The 16442-nt window shown below is 46.0% G+C and overlaps 1 protein-coding gene and 1 non-coding gene across 2 annotated transcripts in view; both read right to left on the bottom strand.

The window, feature by feature from the left end:
• The window catches only part of NCAPD2 (non-SMC condensin I complex subunit D2), a 38751-nt gene extending 22580 nt beyond the window's left edge, over positions 1-16171 (bottom strand). Inside the window, exons 1-11 of the mRNA XM_066613793.1 lie at positions 16024-16171; positions 14002-14077; positions 12924-12982; positions 11955-12136; positions 10959-11092; positions 10563-10690; positions 10297-10420; positions 10072-10219; positions 8955-9152; positions 6153-6287; positions 5718-5802 (exon numbers count right to left, since the gene is read on the bottom strand). Of these exons, the coding sequence (XP_066469890.1) occupies positions 5718-5802; positions 6153-6287; positions 8955-9152; positions 10072-10219; positions 10297-10420; positions 10563-10690; positions 10959-11092; positions 11955-12136; positions 12924-12982; positions 14002-14077; positions 16024-16168 (1414 nt within the window). The 5' untranslated portion in view covers positions 16169-16171. The remainder of the gene's footprint in view (positions 1-5717; positions 5803-6152; positions 6288-8954; positions 9153-10071; positions 10220-10296; positions 10421-10562; positions 10691-10958; positions 11093-11954; positions 12137-12923; positions 12983-14001; positions 14078-16023) is intronic.
• LOC136643432 (small nucleolar RNA U85) lies at positions 12214-12531 on the bottom strand. The gene has a single exon (XR_010794031.1). It is a non-coding gene; the product is annotated as a small nucleolar RNA U85 (small nucleolar RNA).
• Positions 16172-16442: the final 271 nt, after the last annotated feature.

The raw sequence follows: 16442 nt of genomic DNA, 5'->3' as shown, positions 1-16442 counted from the left end.
TAGACTTTGAAGGATGAATCACTACAGAGGCAGAAAACACAGTTCAAATAATGCTACCTTCAAAAACACTTAGTGTTAAAAAAAATATTAGGCAACCCTGAAAGCCTCTGGACCAGGGGTCAGCAACCTCAAACACTCAAAGAGCCATTTGGACCCGTTTTCTGGGGAAAAGAAAACCTCGGGAGCCACAAAACCCTTTTGACATCTAAAATGAAGATAACACTGCAGATATAGTTTGTTTGTTTTTTTACCTTTATGCTATGTATAAAAAAAAACTATCATGTGTTGCATTTTTGAATCCCACCAGACACCCCTCACGCACCACTGGTGGTACCACTGGGTATACTGGTGGAGAAACCCAGGAAGGCTGCATGTGCTGATCACTGTCCCAACCACAACTTGGTGCCCGTTTATGGCAGGTGCTGCCTCAGAAAGCACAGCCTTTGGGCCACCCAGGCACGCAGACACCCCTGCCAAGGGCACTCACACGCAGTGGCGTAGCTGAAGGGGGCGCAGCACTCAGCCTGGAGGGGAGGTGGGCGAGCTGTTGCAGGCAGACCTTGCACGCCCCGTCGAGGATCCCGCCTGAAGGGGCCTGAGCGCCGTGCTCCGTCCATCGCCTCCACCTGCCTGGAGGCAGCCTGTGGGGGGGGGGCAGAAGGACGGAGCGGCTGCACTGCCCACAGGCACCGGGCTGGAAGGAGAGGAGAGACTCTTCTCACCCGTGAAGGCTGCTGCCTGCTGCTCTCTGCCTCTCCCCTGTTGCCTCTGGCTGCGGCCCGGGTGGGGCAGCATCCCTTGGCCAGTGAAGGGGGCAGCTCTACATGCAGGGGCAGGCAGGAAAGCCTCTTCTGCAGGGGGGCTACAACGTCACTATCCTGTGCTGGTGGCTTTGTGAGCGACCGAGCGCCCAGGCCCATGCCTGTCTACACAGAAGTAAGTCCCACTGGAGTCAATGGGGCTTACTCCCAGGAAAGTGCATATAGGATTGGGCTGTGAGAGTCCAGTCCCGTGCCTGTCTACCCAGAAGTAAGTCCCATTGTAATCAATGGAACTTACTCCCAGAAAAATTCGGATAGGATTGCAACCTCCGCCTCAAGCTGCGATCCTGCACACTTTCCTGGGAGTAAGCCCTTTGGAACACAGTGGGACTTCCTTCTGAGTAGACCCGCAAAGGTTGGTATTGTCCTTCTCCTGAGAGAGGAGTTCCGCTGGGCAAGTCCTGCGGCTCCGTGGCAATCAGGAGGGAGGGGGGCTGCCATGGCGGGGCGGGGCGTGACGAGCCATCCTCCAGCTGGGCTCTCCGCCCGTCCGTCCCCGCCTGCAGTCTCTTCCATTCGGAGGCGCTTCTCCTTAGCTGCTCTCCACCTCCACCAAATGGCCGTGCTCTGGGAACAGCAAGTGCCGCCACTTTTACCTAGAGCTGCAGCAGATGGCTGAAAGAGCAGCTTGCGGCTCTAAAGCCGCAGGTTGCCGGCCCCAGCTCTGGACTAAAAATTTGAAAACAGAACATGGGTTTCCTATGACGTTCCATTCTGGCTGCCAGACAGGACAGCAAGTAGTAAAGAGTTAACCCTGCGGTTCTCAAAGTCACAGGGAGTTTGAGGACTGCAGTAAGTGTGGGAAGCAGGGAAGGCAGCAGGGGCGGGGGGAAGGCAGAAACACAATGCCAGGATTGTGTCACTAACAGGGCTGCAGGGAACCCTGCATGACCGCCAGCACGACTCCCCAGCCTTCAGAAAGTGCCCCACCTCCACAAAACCAAAAGTGGAACACAATTGCTCTGCTTTCACTTTCTGAAGGCTGGGGAGCCCTGCAGACGGTCATGCAGGGCTCCTCACAGCCTGGGAGGCTGCTGTAGAGACTAGTAAGTAAATGCCAGTCTCTGCAGCCCCCTTAGCGACACAATGCCCAAGACACAATCCCCCTGCCCCTTAAGGGGAAAGAGTTCAGGGCCCTCAGGCTGGGGCATCATGATGCCCTGGTTTGAAAAGCTCTGGGTAAACCCATCCTCCAATTAAAAGGTAGAGCCAACATAGATCCACACCCTCTAAAAAGGAAAAAAGGACTGCCCAGAATTCAAGATAGGAGCACCCTGTTTATTGGATGTGTAATCCACCTTTCTCCCTGGAGGGTACCCAAGGTGGCTAACAATGAATACATAAAACATGGTACAGGTGGAGCCTATTTATGCACGTGAGTTCTGTTCCATGACCCGCTGAAATTAAGAAAAACACATTGTGCTAAATTGTATAGAGTTAAGCAAATACGCTGCAGCCTGACACTTCAGGCAGCTGTTCTTAATTGCCTCCTGCTCCTCAGTTCCATACTCAGCTCTCCCCCCTTGCCAGCTGTCCCACTTCTGCTGAGCTTTTAAGAGTCCTGTCCTATGCATTTCTACTCAGAAGCCCCACTGTAGTCAATGGGGCTTACTCCCAAAAAAGTGTGGATTGGGTTGTAGCCTGAGAGCTATGCTTGCCTTCTCAGAAGCAAGTTCCATTCTAGTCAATGGGGCTTACTCCCAGGAAAGTGTGGATCGGATTGTAGCCTAATCTCATGCTTTGGCTGGAGCATAGAGAGTCTGCACCATCTCAGTCTGATTGGGGGGGGGGAGAATGACAAATACTCCCTGGGCTTTTTAAAGCAATTCCCTCTGTTGCTACTGCTCCTGCGTGTGTGTGCGCGCGCGCATGCGCGTGCACAAGCTCCACCTTGCTCCAGAGTTCCACCTTGCTGCACGTGTTCTGGTTACAGAAGTTTTCTGCCCCCCCCCCTTTAGCCTTGTTGCTGCCTCAGGGGCTCCAGGAGTGTTACTGTTCCTTTGCAAGCAAAACCTCTTCCAGGGCTCCAGGGCTATTTCCCTGCCTGTGCAAGGCGGAGACTTTTTGCAGTGTTTTGGGCTGCCTTGAAACGAGCAAAGCACCAGCACAAGGCAAAGGTGTGTTCGACTTTGAATTTCCCCCACCCGATTCTCCTTGAGACAAATCCGCAGATAAAAAAAATCTGTGGATAAATAGGTTGTACCTGTATAATAGATACAATAAAGATAAAAGCTATAAAAGGGCAATGAAAGCAGATAATAAAAAAGCAAAGCAGCCAGCAATAAAACGTGGTAGTAAAAAACATTACATAATTTCCTAAAAGCAGCCATTATAGGGCTTCAAAGGTATTCCTAAATAAACCTGTTTTCAGCCTCGCAGGCAGATTAATAAAGAGGCTGTCCTCAGCTCAAACGGGAGAGTTCCATAACACAGGGCCTTTTCAGTGGTGGCACCTGTTTCTAACCTCCATCCTCCTGAATTCTTTCGATAGCAGCACAACCCCCTCTGATGACCTCAGAGAATGGAGTGGATTGTATGGAAGAAGGCGGTCTGTCAAGTATGCTTGTCCCAAGCTTTATTCAGTGTTTCTCAAACTGTGGGTTGGGACCCACTAGGTGGGTTGCGAGCCAATTTCAGGTAGGTTCCTCCTTCATTTCAATATTTTATTTTTAATATATTAGACTTGATTCTATCATGGTATGTGATTGCATTTGGGGAAGTGTTACAGACCTGTACTTTGAACAAGCTACTATGTATATTGTTTTAACAAAGACAGTAAATGGGACTTACCCCTGGGTAAGTGTGGGTAGGATTGCAGCCTAGGATTGTAAAAGTTTTTCTGCCTGATGGTGTCACTTCCAGTCATGACATCACTTCTGGCAGGTCCTGAGATTCTCATTCTAAAAAGTGGGCTCCGATGCTACATGTGTGAGAATCACTGCCTTATGATTCAGACCATTGGTCCATCTAGCTTAGCATAGCCTCCAATGACAGAGGAAAGCAGTAGCTCTCCTGGTTCTCAGACACAGAAACCTCTTTTATAGTACTTCAGGTAACTCCCCACGATCTCCTTGGCAGGAATCCAACTATAGCATTGGCCTCATCAGATCTGCTATTCCAACCACAGGCAAGAGGAAAAAAGAATTGAGTTGCAGCCTTGGGCTAACATCTTCCAGAAAGAGACACTGCTTTCCTCAATGGCTCTCAGGATGGAGTGAGATGAGAGGGCTATATCTGCAGGTTGAATTGCAAGGGGCCTGGAAGGATCCATAGCACCAGCTAGCAAGTACTCTCATGAGGAGAAAGAGGAACACTGGCAGCAAAAACCTCCTATGCTTGCACCTGTCTCCTGTTATCTAGATGCCCAGAAGTGGGGAGGCAGGCTGGAATCTGTGCTCAAGAGAACCACCCCCTCTGATCTGTACACTCTTTATGCTGGGCCATCCTCAGAGGAACTGCTGTCTTTTGTGTGATCTTGCGGCCCAGAACACAGAGGAAATTGCCTCCAGGAATAAAGGAGAAGGAAAGCAGGAGGAGACTAATACAGACCACTTACTGCCTCTTTGGGCTGAGTAAGCAGGGAGGCTGTCCAGTGACTCAAACAGTAGCAGCACCAAGATGATTAAGAGTCATTCTCCTACTTGTGAGCTTGAACTTGCACTGAGGGAACTTTTTCAATATGCTGTAATATCACTTGGCTCTTCTTCACCGAGACCAAGGGCCAGGCAGGTGTGCAGAGTGGCAGTAAAAATAAGATAGCTGGCTAAAATAGAAGAATTAGCAGGGTGTTCAGGTCCAGAGGGTCTACACAAAGAGCTTTGCTTATTTCTGGCCTGTGAAATCTCTCCCTAGGGGTGTTGGGAGGCAGAGAAACAGACAGACTAATGACCCAACAGTTAGGCCCTGAGCAGAGGTTTGAGTACAGCAACTATATACTGCATTCTTGTATAACAGGGGTCTCCAAACATTTTGGCCAGAGGGGCGCATCAAATATCTGGCATGGTGTGGAGAGCCAGAAAAAGAATTTAAATATAAAATTTAAACAAATAAGAGAGAACTTAGATGAGTGAACGGGCTCATTCATTCAACCTCTCTGGCCCTCAGAACACCCTGCAGACACAATCAGAGCACAGTTCTGGTCATGCTCAGTTGAGTGGGCCAGAGGCTTTCAGGGGACAAGAGGCTGGCCGCGGGCCGAAAAGAGGCTTGCTGTGGGCCGCATCTGGCCCCAGGGCTGGGGTCTGGAGACCCCTGTTGTATAAGACAAAGCTGGAATTCTGGAATAGACTTCTTCCTTAGAAAGGGTGTCAACATCTTTTTAATGACCCAGAGGCTTAATACCTGCTCTTATGCCCTCAATCAAGAATACAGTGGATTGCCACATTTCCTCAGTGCACAGACACTACTATGAGAGTTATTTTGATAGGAACTGCTGAGATTCAATATTTTCCTGGGAGTGGGCTTTTGCTCAGATGGCCCCCCCCGCTTGGCATTCTACCAAGGCTTTTCCCCATTCAGCTGCATGTCAAAGGAGGAGAGATACTGCAGCAGGACAGAAGCGACCATGCTAACCACTAGGCACTCCTGCCCTGGGTCAGCCTGCGATCTCCGATAGTCCCCTCCCTTGCCCTTGACAGGGCTGTGTGTACATGTGCTGCATTAAGACACCTTCCATTTGAGCTTTTCTGGAGCTGCAAGTACAATTTTGAATGGGGGGGGCGAAAAGGGAAAAGAGCCTTAGTGCCAGTGCTAGAGCCTTCAGGATGATTATGCTTTTCCTCTTGCTCCACTCTCACCACTGGTGATGTTTTAACTATTCAGTTCTCCATGCCTTCACCTGCTTTTACCCATCCCCATTTTGTATGTTGAGAACTACAGTAAGTGGAAGCACATTACCAGTTTTAGCATTGTACTTGTTCCTCAGATGCTGAAGCTTCTGCTTCTCCTTCTCAAGCAGTTCTGTTAAATCTGTGCAGCTCAGCTGTGGATGAGAGACAACACTAATAAAGCGCTTTCATGTTCTTCTCACCCCCCCCAGCAGAATTAAATCTTTTTCTCCCTGTAGCCTCAAATTTCACATCTCAGCCTTTGAAGCATGACATAATGAAAGCAGCTTGTTTCCAAAAGCTGAACTACATCCCAGTTCCCCGAGTAAATGCTCATAGAATACAATTCTCAAGGCAACAAACCACATGGACAAACAGCCACATAGTACTCATAAGTAACTCTTCACAAGCTTCTCATCCTGCCCCCTAAAACACAAAGCCTGGATATACCTTAGAGTTTCCCTGAACCCGTGCTACAAAACAGAAAGAGTAGCAAAGAGCTTACCTTACAGGAGAAAGGGTTGTTGGACAGGAAGGCAGCCAGTAGCTGAATTGCATTCTTAACCACAGTTACAGATTTGTCCTGTAGCCGGCTAACAGCTAGCGACACAACAGCTTGGAATCGAGTCAGAGGCAGGGCCTATAGTAAGGAGGAGATACAACAGAAACAAAAAGTCTAGGTTTCTTCATCAAGATGCAGATAGAAGCTTTACAAATGCTGTTCACATGAGAATCTTTTTGCTAGGGTTGGGGGATAGTGGCAGGATCCTTAGCTCAAACATTTTTCATCTCTCTGTGACCAGTATACATCTGCAATTGGATTGTGCAGCCATGCTAACTGGCACCCTTCACAAGTGTCAAGTCTGACACAGGGGCTTGCTGATTTTTTGTCTCTCCTTTTTTAAAGGGAGACAATGATTTTTAAAGCCATAGTCAAAATGGTCAGGTCTCCTGTACCTTTAATACATGCAGTGTAGTCTTGTATTTCATGACCAAAAGTTCTGAGGTGGACAAGTTCTCTTGCCATATCCTATTAGGGTATGACTAAACAGTGGTGCTCCTGGCAACTGTGCCACACCGGGGCAGCCTAGAAGTGCCACCCCCCATATTCAAACATTATTTCTGTTTTCCCCATAAGTGATGTTTTAACACCCTTAGAGAGCATTCTGAAGGTCGGTGAGGACACATGTGATTGGCCCTCAAAACACCTATGGATGGGGGGGCAGTGGGTGTGGGCAGCCCTTGAAGTGGCACAGCTGGAGGGAGGCAGTGGCAGACCCCCCCCCAGATATGCCACAGACCCTAAAAGAAGAATAAAATCCTGGCTAAACATCTGACAACCTGGACATAAGGCAGCAACCCTATACAAACTGTCCTAGGAGTAAGCCCCATTGGACTTATCTACCCAAAGGATTTTATCCTCAAAGCAAAGTGGGAAAAGTATTATGTACAAATCAAACCTAGTATGCTTTGGAAGGCAGGATCAATCTTAAACATAAGGTTGCATACAAGAATATTACAATTCCTGAAGTGTTAATACCCAAAGGATTTTATATCTTAAATATATCTAGTTCCTCCAATGGGCTTACCATTGGACTTATTTCTGAGTAGGCATGGCTAGGATTGTGTTGTATAGGATGCCAAAAACAAAATGAGCCAGGAAGAAGAGGCTGCAGAGGTCTTGTGATCCAGGTAAGTCTGGGAACCACTGCCCAAGGGGATAAAAGGAGTGAACTCAGAAGAGTAGAAGATTTCACCATCCCTTCTTCCCAGGATGGACTGAGTAATTTCTTTTGGTGGATTTTTTGCCAGATGGTAAAGAGGAAGACCTCTGCTACCATGTGTTTTTTAGGCCAAGTGTAACATGCAGTTTGCTAGCTAGGTAGAAAGGTATGTTTGTGTGTATAATACTTCAGCATTATTTTAATGTTATAATAAAACTAGTTTTAATCTATATTGTTTATAGCAACTCCTACTCCTAGAGTGGACAAGATCCTTTGGGGGGATAAAAAGTCTTGATCAACCCTCCTCTTTCTTTTGTGGAGGGCAGACCCAAAATTGGACTTTGGACCTTCCATGTTCTTATCTACAAAGAGAGGATCAAGAGATATGGTGAACATACACAGCTGTTCATATCCTATAACTGGAGAGATGAAGGAAAAATCTTTTCCATTTAACTCCAAGAATCTAAAGAACGTGAATAAAAGAACCAAGAAGACACAGATACACAACACACGTGTGCATACGTGATCTGAGCAAACCTGGAAAAGCTAGAAACAGTTGATGTTCTTGTAAATATCATCTAGGGCAGTAGTTCCCAAACTGGTGGATCACAATCCACCAGCCAGGGATGCACCTGTCCCTGCCCCTGAAAGGGGAGGGGGGAAGGCAGCAACACATTCCCCAGCATTGTACTGCTGCCAAGAATGGGAGAGATTTTTTTTTAAACTCACCAGCCTTTTTAAACTCACCAGTGCCGGAGTCCTGGGGATCCCTCTGCAAGTTCCCTGCACTTCCAAACAAGCTAAAAATAAGAACAGGCACTTCTGGTTTTGTCACAAAACCGTATGTGCTTTAATTTTAACTTGTTTGAAGGTGTGGGGAGTCCCCTGGACCTCCCACAACTCCAGCACTGGAGGCTGGTGAGTAAAAACAAACCCTCCCATCCTTGGCAGCAGTGCAATCTTGGGGATGGGATTGTTGCCATAGCCCCTCCCTCGCATACACTTACAGCGCTCCCAACTCACTTACAGGAGTTTGGGAAGCACTGATCTAGGGCAGGGGTGTCCAAAGTTTTTGGCAGGAGGGCCACATCATCTCTGACACTGTGTCGGAGCCTGGCATTTAAAATTTGCATACATTTACATAAGTACATAAATGAATATACTAAAGATGAACATATGAATGAATGAAGGTCTTGCAATAGCTCAAGGCCTATAAAAGACCTTGCGCAAAGCAAGGCTGGCCTTTCTTTTGCTACTGCTACTGCATCACAGAGGTGAAACAGCAAGCAGTGGCAGGAGTCCTCATCCCACAGCTCACGTGAGAGGTCAAACAGTTGCTCTCACACTGAGAGCAGTTGTGTCGGGCCAGTGCGGGCTCCAACAAATCTCCAGAGGCTCAATAGAGACTGGGGGCTCCCTGAGGGCCACATTGAGAGGCTTCAAGGGCCGCATGTGGCCCCAGGGCCGGGGTTTGGGCACCCCTGATCTAGGGCATGCCTCAAAAGGTAAGGGGAAGGACATTTCCAAATGGAAGTTGTTCAACCATTTGGAATATGAAATTGAGGCCTAAAGGGAGGACTCACTTTTTGCTGCACAATTCGGGTGAAGAGCTGTAGCACTCGACTACGCACAAAGCCATGGACATCACATGTGTGTGCCTGCAGGGTATCCAGGAACTGATCTCGTGTGCTTCTGGCAGTTTCTTCCAGCTGCTCTCCATTCAGCACCTGCAGCAGTGCCTCCGTCATAGCAGCCAAAATGGCATTCCGCATCCCATAGCTCTGCAGTGCAACAATATTTACAACAAAGAGCATTTCTTCTGGCAGTATTCAAACCTTGCAAACTAAGCAGGACAAAAGCTCAGGAAACAAAAGCCTGCAAGATGCTTCAAGCGTGGAAGTCTAAACTGCATCATCTTTGCAGCAATCACTGGCCAGACATGCCTTACAGCAGCAGCTCTGCAACAGGCTAGGCCTATTTGTCATGGGCTGCCAAATTCAGCAGAGACAAGGCAATTCAAATGCAGAATCTGCTGATGCAATACTTGGGAACTCTTGAGGAGTCATAACATGGGCACTCAGGGAATTAAAAAAATGGCACAAATTTTTAATAGCTAAAATGGCATTTTGCAGTTGGCACATTTGTGTATCCTTGATGTTCTACTTGTAACTCAGGCTTATGACAGACTTGCATCCGGATCCAAGTCATTTTTACTTAGAAGCTAGTTCCACTAAGTTGAAAAAACCAACTGCCAAATAAACATAAGAAAGGCTGAAACTGTAGGAAAACTGGACTTCGCTAGCTAAGAATCAGCAAAGTAATTACTGTTTTAACCATTCCTCATAGGTTTTGAAGTAAGAATGAGCTCCCTAAAATTCTGATATATAGACTCAGGACAGCTGATGCCCTCCTCTCAAAGGAGAATACTGAATGACAAGGGAAAAGTCTGAGTTCGCCACTACTTTCTGCCTTGGCACATGGAGGGAGTTCTATTGGATCTGACCTGCAACAGTATTTGCATACCAACTCAGAACACAGTTGCCCTGCTTTAGCATGTAAGGATGGGATTGTGATTTTCTTGCTTTAGAGATCAGAGCCACAAGTTCTCTCACATAAGTTCAAGATTAATTCAGATGAAATGAAAGCTGATGTATGCCATCTAGATAACATTTCAGGGGGGCCTCATTCCAAGAGCAATACCTCTCCATCCAGGTGATGCAGCAGGACACTCATGTTGGCCAGCACAATGGCTGGTATTTGCTCAGCCAGTTCTGCAAGGAAGGCAGTGTAGCCTTTTGCTCCTGATGTGTCTCGAGCCAGCTCCTGGGGGCACTTCTGTCCAATCTCCCTGAGGAGTAAATTAAGAGTCACTGTCTGAAATTGCTGAAGATTGTTTGCAACAGGGAGAGGAATTACTTCACTCACCTTAGCAACTCTCCCACAATGCTCTTCATGCCATAGTCCTTGATCCACACACTCACAGCCCTCACAAATACAGGTGCAACATGTTCAAAATGCTGAAGCATCTGTGTGACTTTCAGAGTGGCACCTACCAAAGATAGCTGTAGTAAGAGAAGATCCATTTTCAATAAGAAGTTTAATAAGTAGGTTTAGGGATTTATGATACAGCTGAAGCGAGGTAATGTTGTGCTAGAACTGGACAAAGTCTAAGAGGGGAAAAGCATACTTACTGAGCATATGGTTATAGCGCAGCAGAGCCACGCCTAGAAGATGAATTACAGCCTCTCGTGTAGGCTGATGTTTCTGGTGGCCAAGGCTAGGATTTTCCAGGATGCGGTAACAGCAACCTGTCACTAAACTGAAAGGAAAAGCAAAGTAGGAATGACTTGTATTTAGGAGACCAGTAGCAATTCCTGCATTGTTCTGTCAGGAAGGTTGCAGGTCCTCATGTTACCAAAAAGTTAATTTTTTAAAAAAAGTCTGAGTTCTCATTTCTTGGCTCAAGTTTATATCATTACCCAAATCTTTTGCAAAACAGATCCTTTTCATTTTCCTCCAAATACAACAGAATTTCTGGGGCTTTGGCTGAACATAGTTCCCCACTAAACCTCCTCCATGATTCATACCCAATGAACTCTTCCTCCACCACCAAGCCATTCCACAGTCGATGAAGGTCCAGCTGCAGTAACTGTGTGAGCAGCTGTATGACTGGCTGCCTTTCTTCCTCCCAGAGAAAACTTTTAGCTTGGCTCTTCTTGCTCTGTGATACAAATACAGAAGATCAACTTCAGAAAGGGATGTTTACAGAAGAGGAAACAGTACACATATTCTTAGGGTGCAATCCTAACCCCTTATGTCAGTGCTTTCCAGCACTGACATAAGGGCAATGCAGCTCTGAGGTAAGGGAACAAATATTCCCTTACTTTGAGGAGGCCTCCGTGAGTGACACCCAACTGCAGGATGCAGCACATGCCCCATTGGCACCACTATGCCAGTGCTGGAAAGCACTGACATATGGGGTTAGGATTGCACCCTTAGATAATGAACTACATGAAGTACTCATACTGAGAGAGGTATTGCTATTCTTATGTAGCTCTTAGCAATAACCTTTGAGTTGCAGCTGCCTTTCAATCCTAGGTATCTGATCCAGGAAACAGGAGAGACGAACAAGTATCATGTTCAAAGTGCCCAACAGGAGCAGAGCTAAAAAAGCTATACTGCCTTGGAGCAGAAAAATCAGAACTGGAAGGGGCTTTCTCCCATAGGAAAAAACTAGACAAAAGTTCATAATCATAGCCCTGTTTACTGGGAAAATCGAGTGGAATAACTCACTTAAAAATATTCTTTTAGTGGGAGGGTATTTCCCATTTACCAATATGAGGCTTCAAAGGAAAGAGCCAGATTATACGACTGTTAAATAAGGCAGGCTAAGGGAGAAGCGGCCAGTTAGATGCCACTTTGGTATCTGGTGGGATTATCTCTATAATCTCCATAATCAGCAGTCTGCAACTCTTTGCTTCTCATATAACCTGCAAGGCTGACATTAACCTGACTTTGAGGCATTTGCCTTCAAAAACAAAAGCCATCTTATGCACAGTAAGTTTACAGATTCAGCTTTCTACCTTTCTCTTGGAATCCAATCCCACCAGACTGCTCTTGCCAGTCTCAGCTTCAAAAGCTTCCACTAGCCGTACTAGCACATAACAGTTCATTCTGAGTGCATTGAGGTGAAGAGCACGAAGTGATGATACCAGGTCAGGATTATCCAAGACAGATGTCAGGGCATTGGAGTGACTAGACACAACTGTAGAGAGAAATAGGAAGATATGATTATCAGGTAAGCAGCTGGTGCACAGTTATCTTAAATGCAAGACTTATTGCAGCTTTCAGATTACCAAAGACTTGTGCTCATGATGCCCCAATAGCTGCAACACTGGCAGCACCCAGCAACCCATCTCCCAGGCGCCCTAATCTTTCCTGTTCCCAGATCCATGACCATCCCTTGGAATACTTTGTAAAGAGATGGATACCTCTCCCAGAGGGGAAAGAGGAAGAAATGGGATATTCTGTTGGTCTGCCCTTACAGTGAACAGGCACTACTCTGCACTGCCCACCAAGATTACAGACCTGTATATAGAAAATGGGTTGAGGGAACAGCCTGCCAATGGGGTCACACTTGCCTTGATATCATCATGAAGCTGCCAAAAAACTAATCATACTTTCTATTAGGGATGTGCCAGAGTCACTTTGCCCAAGTCTCAAGTCAAGTCAGCAACCCTGTGACTCGACTCATCCACAACTCATGGTGCATGTCCATCACAACTTGCCCTGAGCCATTTTGAGAAATGGGTCTAGTTGTAGAAGCAGCAGGTAAAAAGCAAGCAAGCACATACACACAACAGAGTTGCAAGCACACATAAAAGCAAGTCTTTACTCCAGTTTGTTCAAGTCATGACTCTTTTCCAAGTCACAGGTCAGTCTCAAATCATTTGCACATGTTACTTGAGTTTCCTGCGAGTTGCAAAACCCCCACTTTTTCATGACTCGAGTTTCCATCCCTGCCTTCTATGAGCTCAAGAGGCTCCATTTACCTTTCACCATGAGTTCCAGAGCCTCTTCTTTAATAACAGCATCAACGGTTCTGAAGTGGCTGTAGTGACATGAAGTTACCAAAGAAAGCATTATAATTGTAAGTCTCAGACTCAGTTTAGGATTGCTGTTACTGATCCAGCTTTTAGCACAAAGTGTTTCTTTAAGCACCCCATAGATTTCCAACATTCTGCCTAAAGGAGGGTCTAACAATATCTAGAATACATGAAAATTGGCAGTTTTTCCTCAGAAATTTGAGATATTTCTCATAACTGTAAGCAGTAGTATTTAATTTGTAATGAAATATTGCAGGTAGATTTAAGATTGAGTTATCACAGTGGCTGTGGTGTTGAACTTAGACCTAGAAGATCCAGGTTCAATCCCTGCTTGGCCATGAAGTTTCCTAAGGGATCTTGGATCAGTCACTGTCTCTCAGCCTAATCTACCTCACAAGGTTGTTGTGAGGACAGAAGGAGGGAAGGAACCAAGTACATCACTCCAAGTTCTTTAGAGGAAGGGTGGTATAAAAATGTGAAAAATTGCTTTTCCTGAGTTAACATAATCTTAGGAAGAGATATGCTATCAGTTTTGAAAGGTGGGGTTTTTGGGCAGAAGTACATGACTGGGGAAAAACTCAAAGCAAAGTGGGAAAAGTATTATGTACAAATCAAACCTCGTATGTTTTGGAAGGCAGGATCAATCTTAAACATAAGGCTGCATACAAGAATATTACAATTCCTGAAGTGTTAATACCCAAAGGATTTTATATCTTAAATATATCTAGTTCCTCCTGAGTAGTTTTTTGGGCATCTGTAACACCCTATAATAGAGTTGTTAGTTTTATATTGTCCAATAAATGTAGCCCTCAAATCATCAAAACAAACTGTAAACAGTTTTATGGTGCCCTCTTACTCCCATTTAACACTGTTATGATAAGATATTATGGCTTATTTAGCAAGATGGCTGTTGTATGTCTGTGTCTTCACCATCATTACTATTAAGAGCCCCATCTGAGGGATTTACAACCTCAAGGAACATTCTCCAACAGTAACAGCAATGCATTTCAATACACAAACTCACTGTAGGATACTATACAACGTATCAAAATGCTGCAGAATCGCAAGGGCTCCTTGTTTGCGGAATACTGCATGGAATGCTGCACGGAGAAAGAAGAAAAAGGTGAGGGACAAACTCCATACAGAAAATTAGCTTTGCCTACAGGAAAAGAAACTCTTATGCTCTCTTATTTATGAACAGATCTATCAACAGATATTAGCCATGACAATGCCCATGAAGCTTCCATGACTGAAAACAGTATACCTCTAATTACATTCTGATCTGGCTGCTGTTCAATATGATGTTGGAGGCAAACAGAATATATCTGAGCTGGGGGGATCACTAGCTTCAATTACGTTAAAAAAAAGGATTATCAAATTCACAGAGGGTAGTACTAACAATAGCTACTCACCACAACAGTTGATGTGGCATAGCAGTCAAGACATTAAGCTAAGAATCAGAAAGTACCAGGTTCAAATTTCACTCACTAGCACGGCAATCCTGTGCATTTCTTCTTAAAAGTAAGTCCGATTAGTCAATCCTCAATAACTGTACACTCAGTTCCAGCAGATTTGCTTATCCCAGGAACGTAGTTGATATAGTCGTACCATCCATTGCCTGTTCTTGGCTACCTGCTGCCATTCTGAAGGTTTCTGCAGCATTCACAACCATCCTGGAGCTATTTGCATGACCATTCTAAATCCGTGGCAACTATTGTCTATCCTGAAGTTATACATGCCATTTTTAAACACCTGCAGCCATCCTGAAGCTATTCTTGCCATTCTGAAGCTAACCATGGCCATTTTTAAACATCCATAACCATGCTGAAGCTATCTGCTGCTAGCATTTCCGACTAGTTGCGCAATCCTATCCAACTTTCAAGCGCCAGAGCAGCTGCAAGGTAAGGGAACAAATATTCCCAAAGGATGCAGCACATATCCCATTGGCATAGCTGCACTGGCCCTGGAAAATTGGATAGGATTGGGCTCTAGGTTAGCTATCCCTCCCCAATGATCCCATAGTGCAGGGGCTCCCAACGTTTTTTTTCACTTATGCACCCCACAGCAGCCCATTTCCATAAATTGTACCCTTCCTATTAGCAATGTAATTAATATAGTTGCTATTTCAGATTTGTATGTTTTCTACTACTGATCTATGTCTGATAATACATAATTTGATTACTAAAAACTAGTAGTTTCAATTCTTTTTTTGCATACCCCAAAGGTCTTGGCAAGTACCCCTGCAGGTAAACATTCCCCAGGTTGGGAACCACTGCCATAATGGATTCCACATCTGCTGATACTGTATCCACTGAGTTTTCCAGGCACCTAACCCCAGCAGATAATAACAACTGACTGTTTATTCAATGGGCTTACTCCCAGGAAAGTGCTTATAGGACTTCAGTTCTCCCTCTCAGCATCAGCTCCTCAACTGCTAAGCAGGGATAATAGCACCAGGTGGTGGCTGCAAATATTGCAACATTATACCTGGCCATGGAGCATTTTAAACACTCCAGAAGTGTTTTTGCTACATGTAGCTACATGAAACCAATGCAGCATAAAGAGAACTGGATAAAGAAATCCTATACACCAGTGGTTCTCACACATTTAGGACCGGGACCCACTCTTTAGAATAAGAATCTGTCAAGACCCACTGGAAGTGATGTCATGACTGGGAGTGACATCATCAAGCAGAAAATTTGTTACAGTACTAGGCTGCAACCCTACCTAGACTTACACAGGAGTAAGCCTCATTGATTCTTATTGTTAAAAGTATATACGTTGTAGCCTGCTCCAAGCGTGGGCCTCCCCAAATGCAGTCACATATTATGCTAGCATCAAGTCTAATATATTAAAAGTATAATATTACAATGGATGGGGACCCATCTGAAATGGGCTCACGACCCACCTAGTGGGTCCCAACCCACATACACACTTACCTGGGAGTAAGTAAGTAGTAAGCCTTACTACTGAGTAGGCATACATAGGGTTGTGCTTGAAGATAGTGGGGTGTCTCTCACTCTCACACACACCCTTTCATACCAACCTGCCAGTTGCCCCGGGAGCTGGTTGGGGGGGAGTATCTCCTGCACCACATACTGCGAAGAGCCCGCACTGCGCAGCAAGTCAGCGGGAGCCAGAGGCAAATGGAACTCCCAGAAAGGAGCTGGGGGCAGAGCCAGCTCAGCCATGCTCGCCTTCCTCTGCAGACGACGGAAGCAGACTGAAGGCTCGCGCCACAACGCTAGCCCTATCGGGGCCCTCGGAACGCAAGGCTAGCCAATCACAGGACAAAACAACGGTTCTCCCACGTGGCCAATCGGAAGTGGCGCTCAACCAGCCAAAGCGCCTCTGGCGCGCGCGCACCAACCGCCAGAAGCAAGGGGAGGGGGGAAGGCGCGGGGAGAGTTGGAATACTGCACTCTGGTCCAATCAGCTTGCCAATCAAGCTCAGCAGCCAATCAA

This window comes from Tiliqua scincoides, chromosome 2 (genome assembly GCF_035046505.1).
Source record: "Tiliqua scincoides isolate rTilSci1 chromosome 2, rTilSci1.hap2, whole genome shotgun sequence".
Taxonomy (NCBI): Eukaryota; Metazoa; Chordata; class Lepidosauria; order Squamata; family Scincidae; genus Tiliqua; species Tiliqua scincoides.
This window is presented reverse-complemented; position numbering and strand designations above follow the sequence as displayed.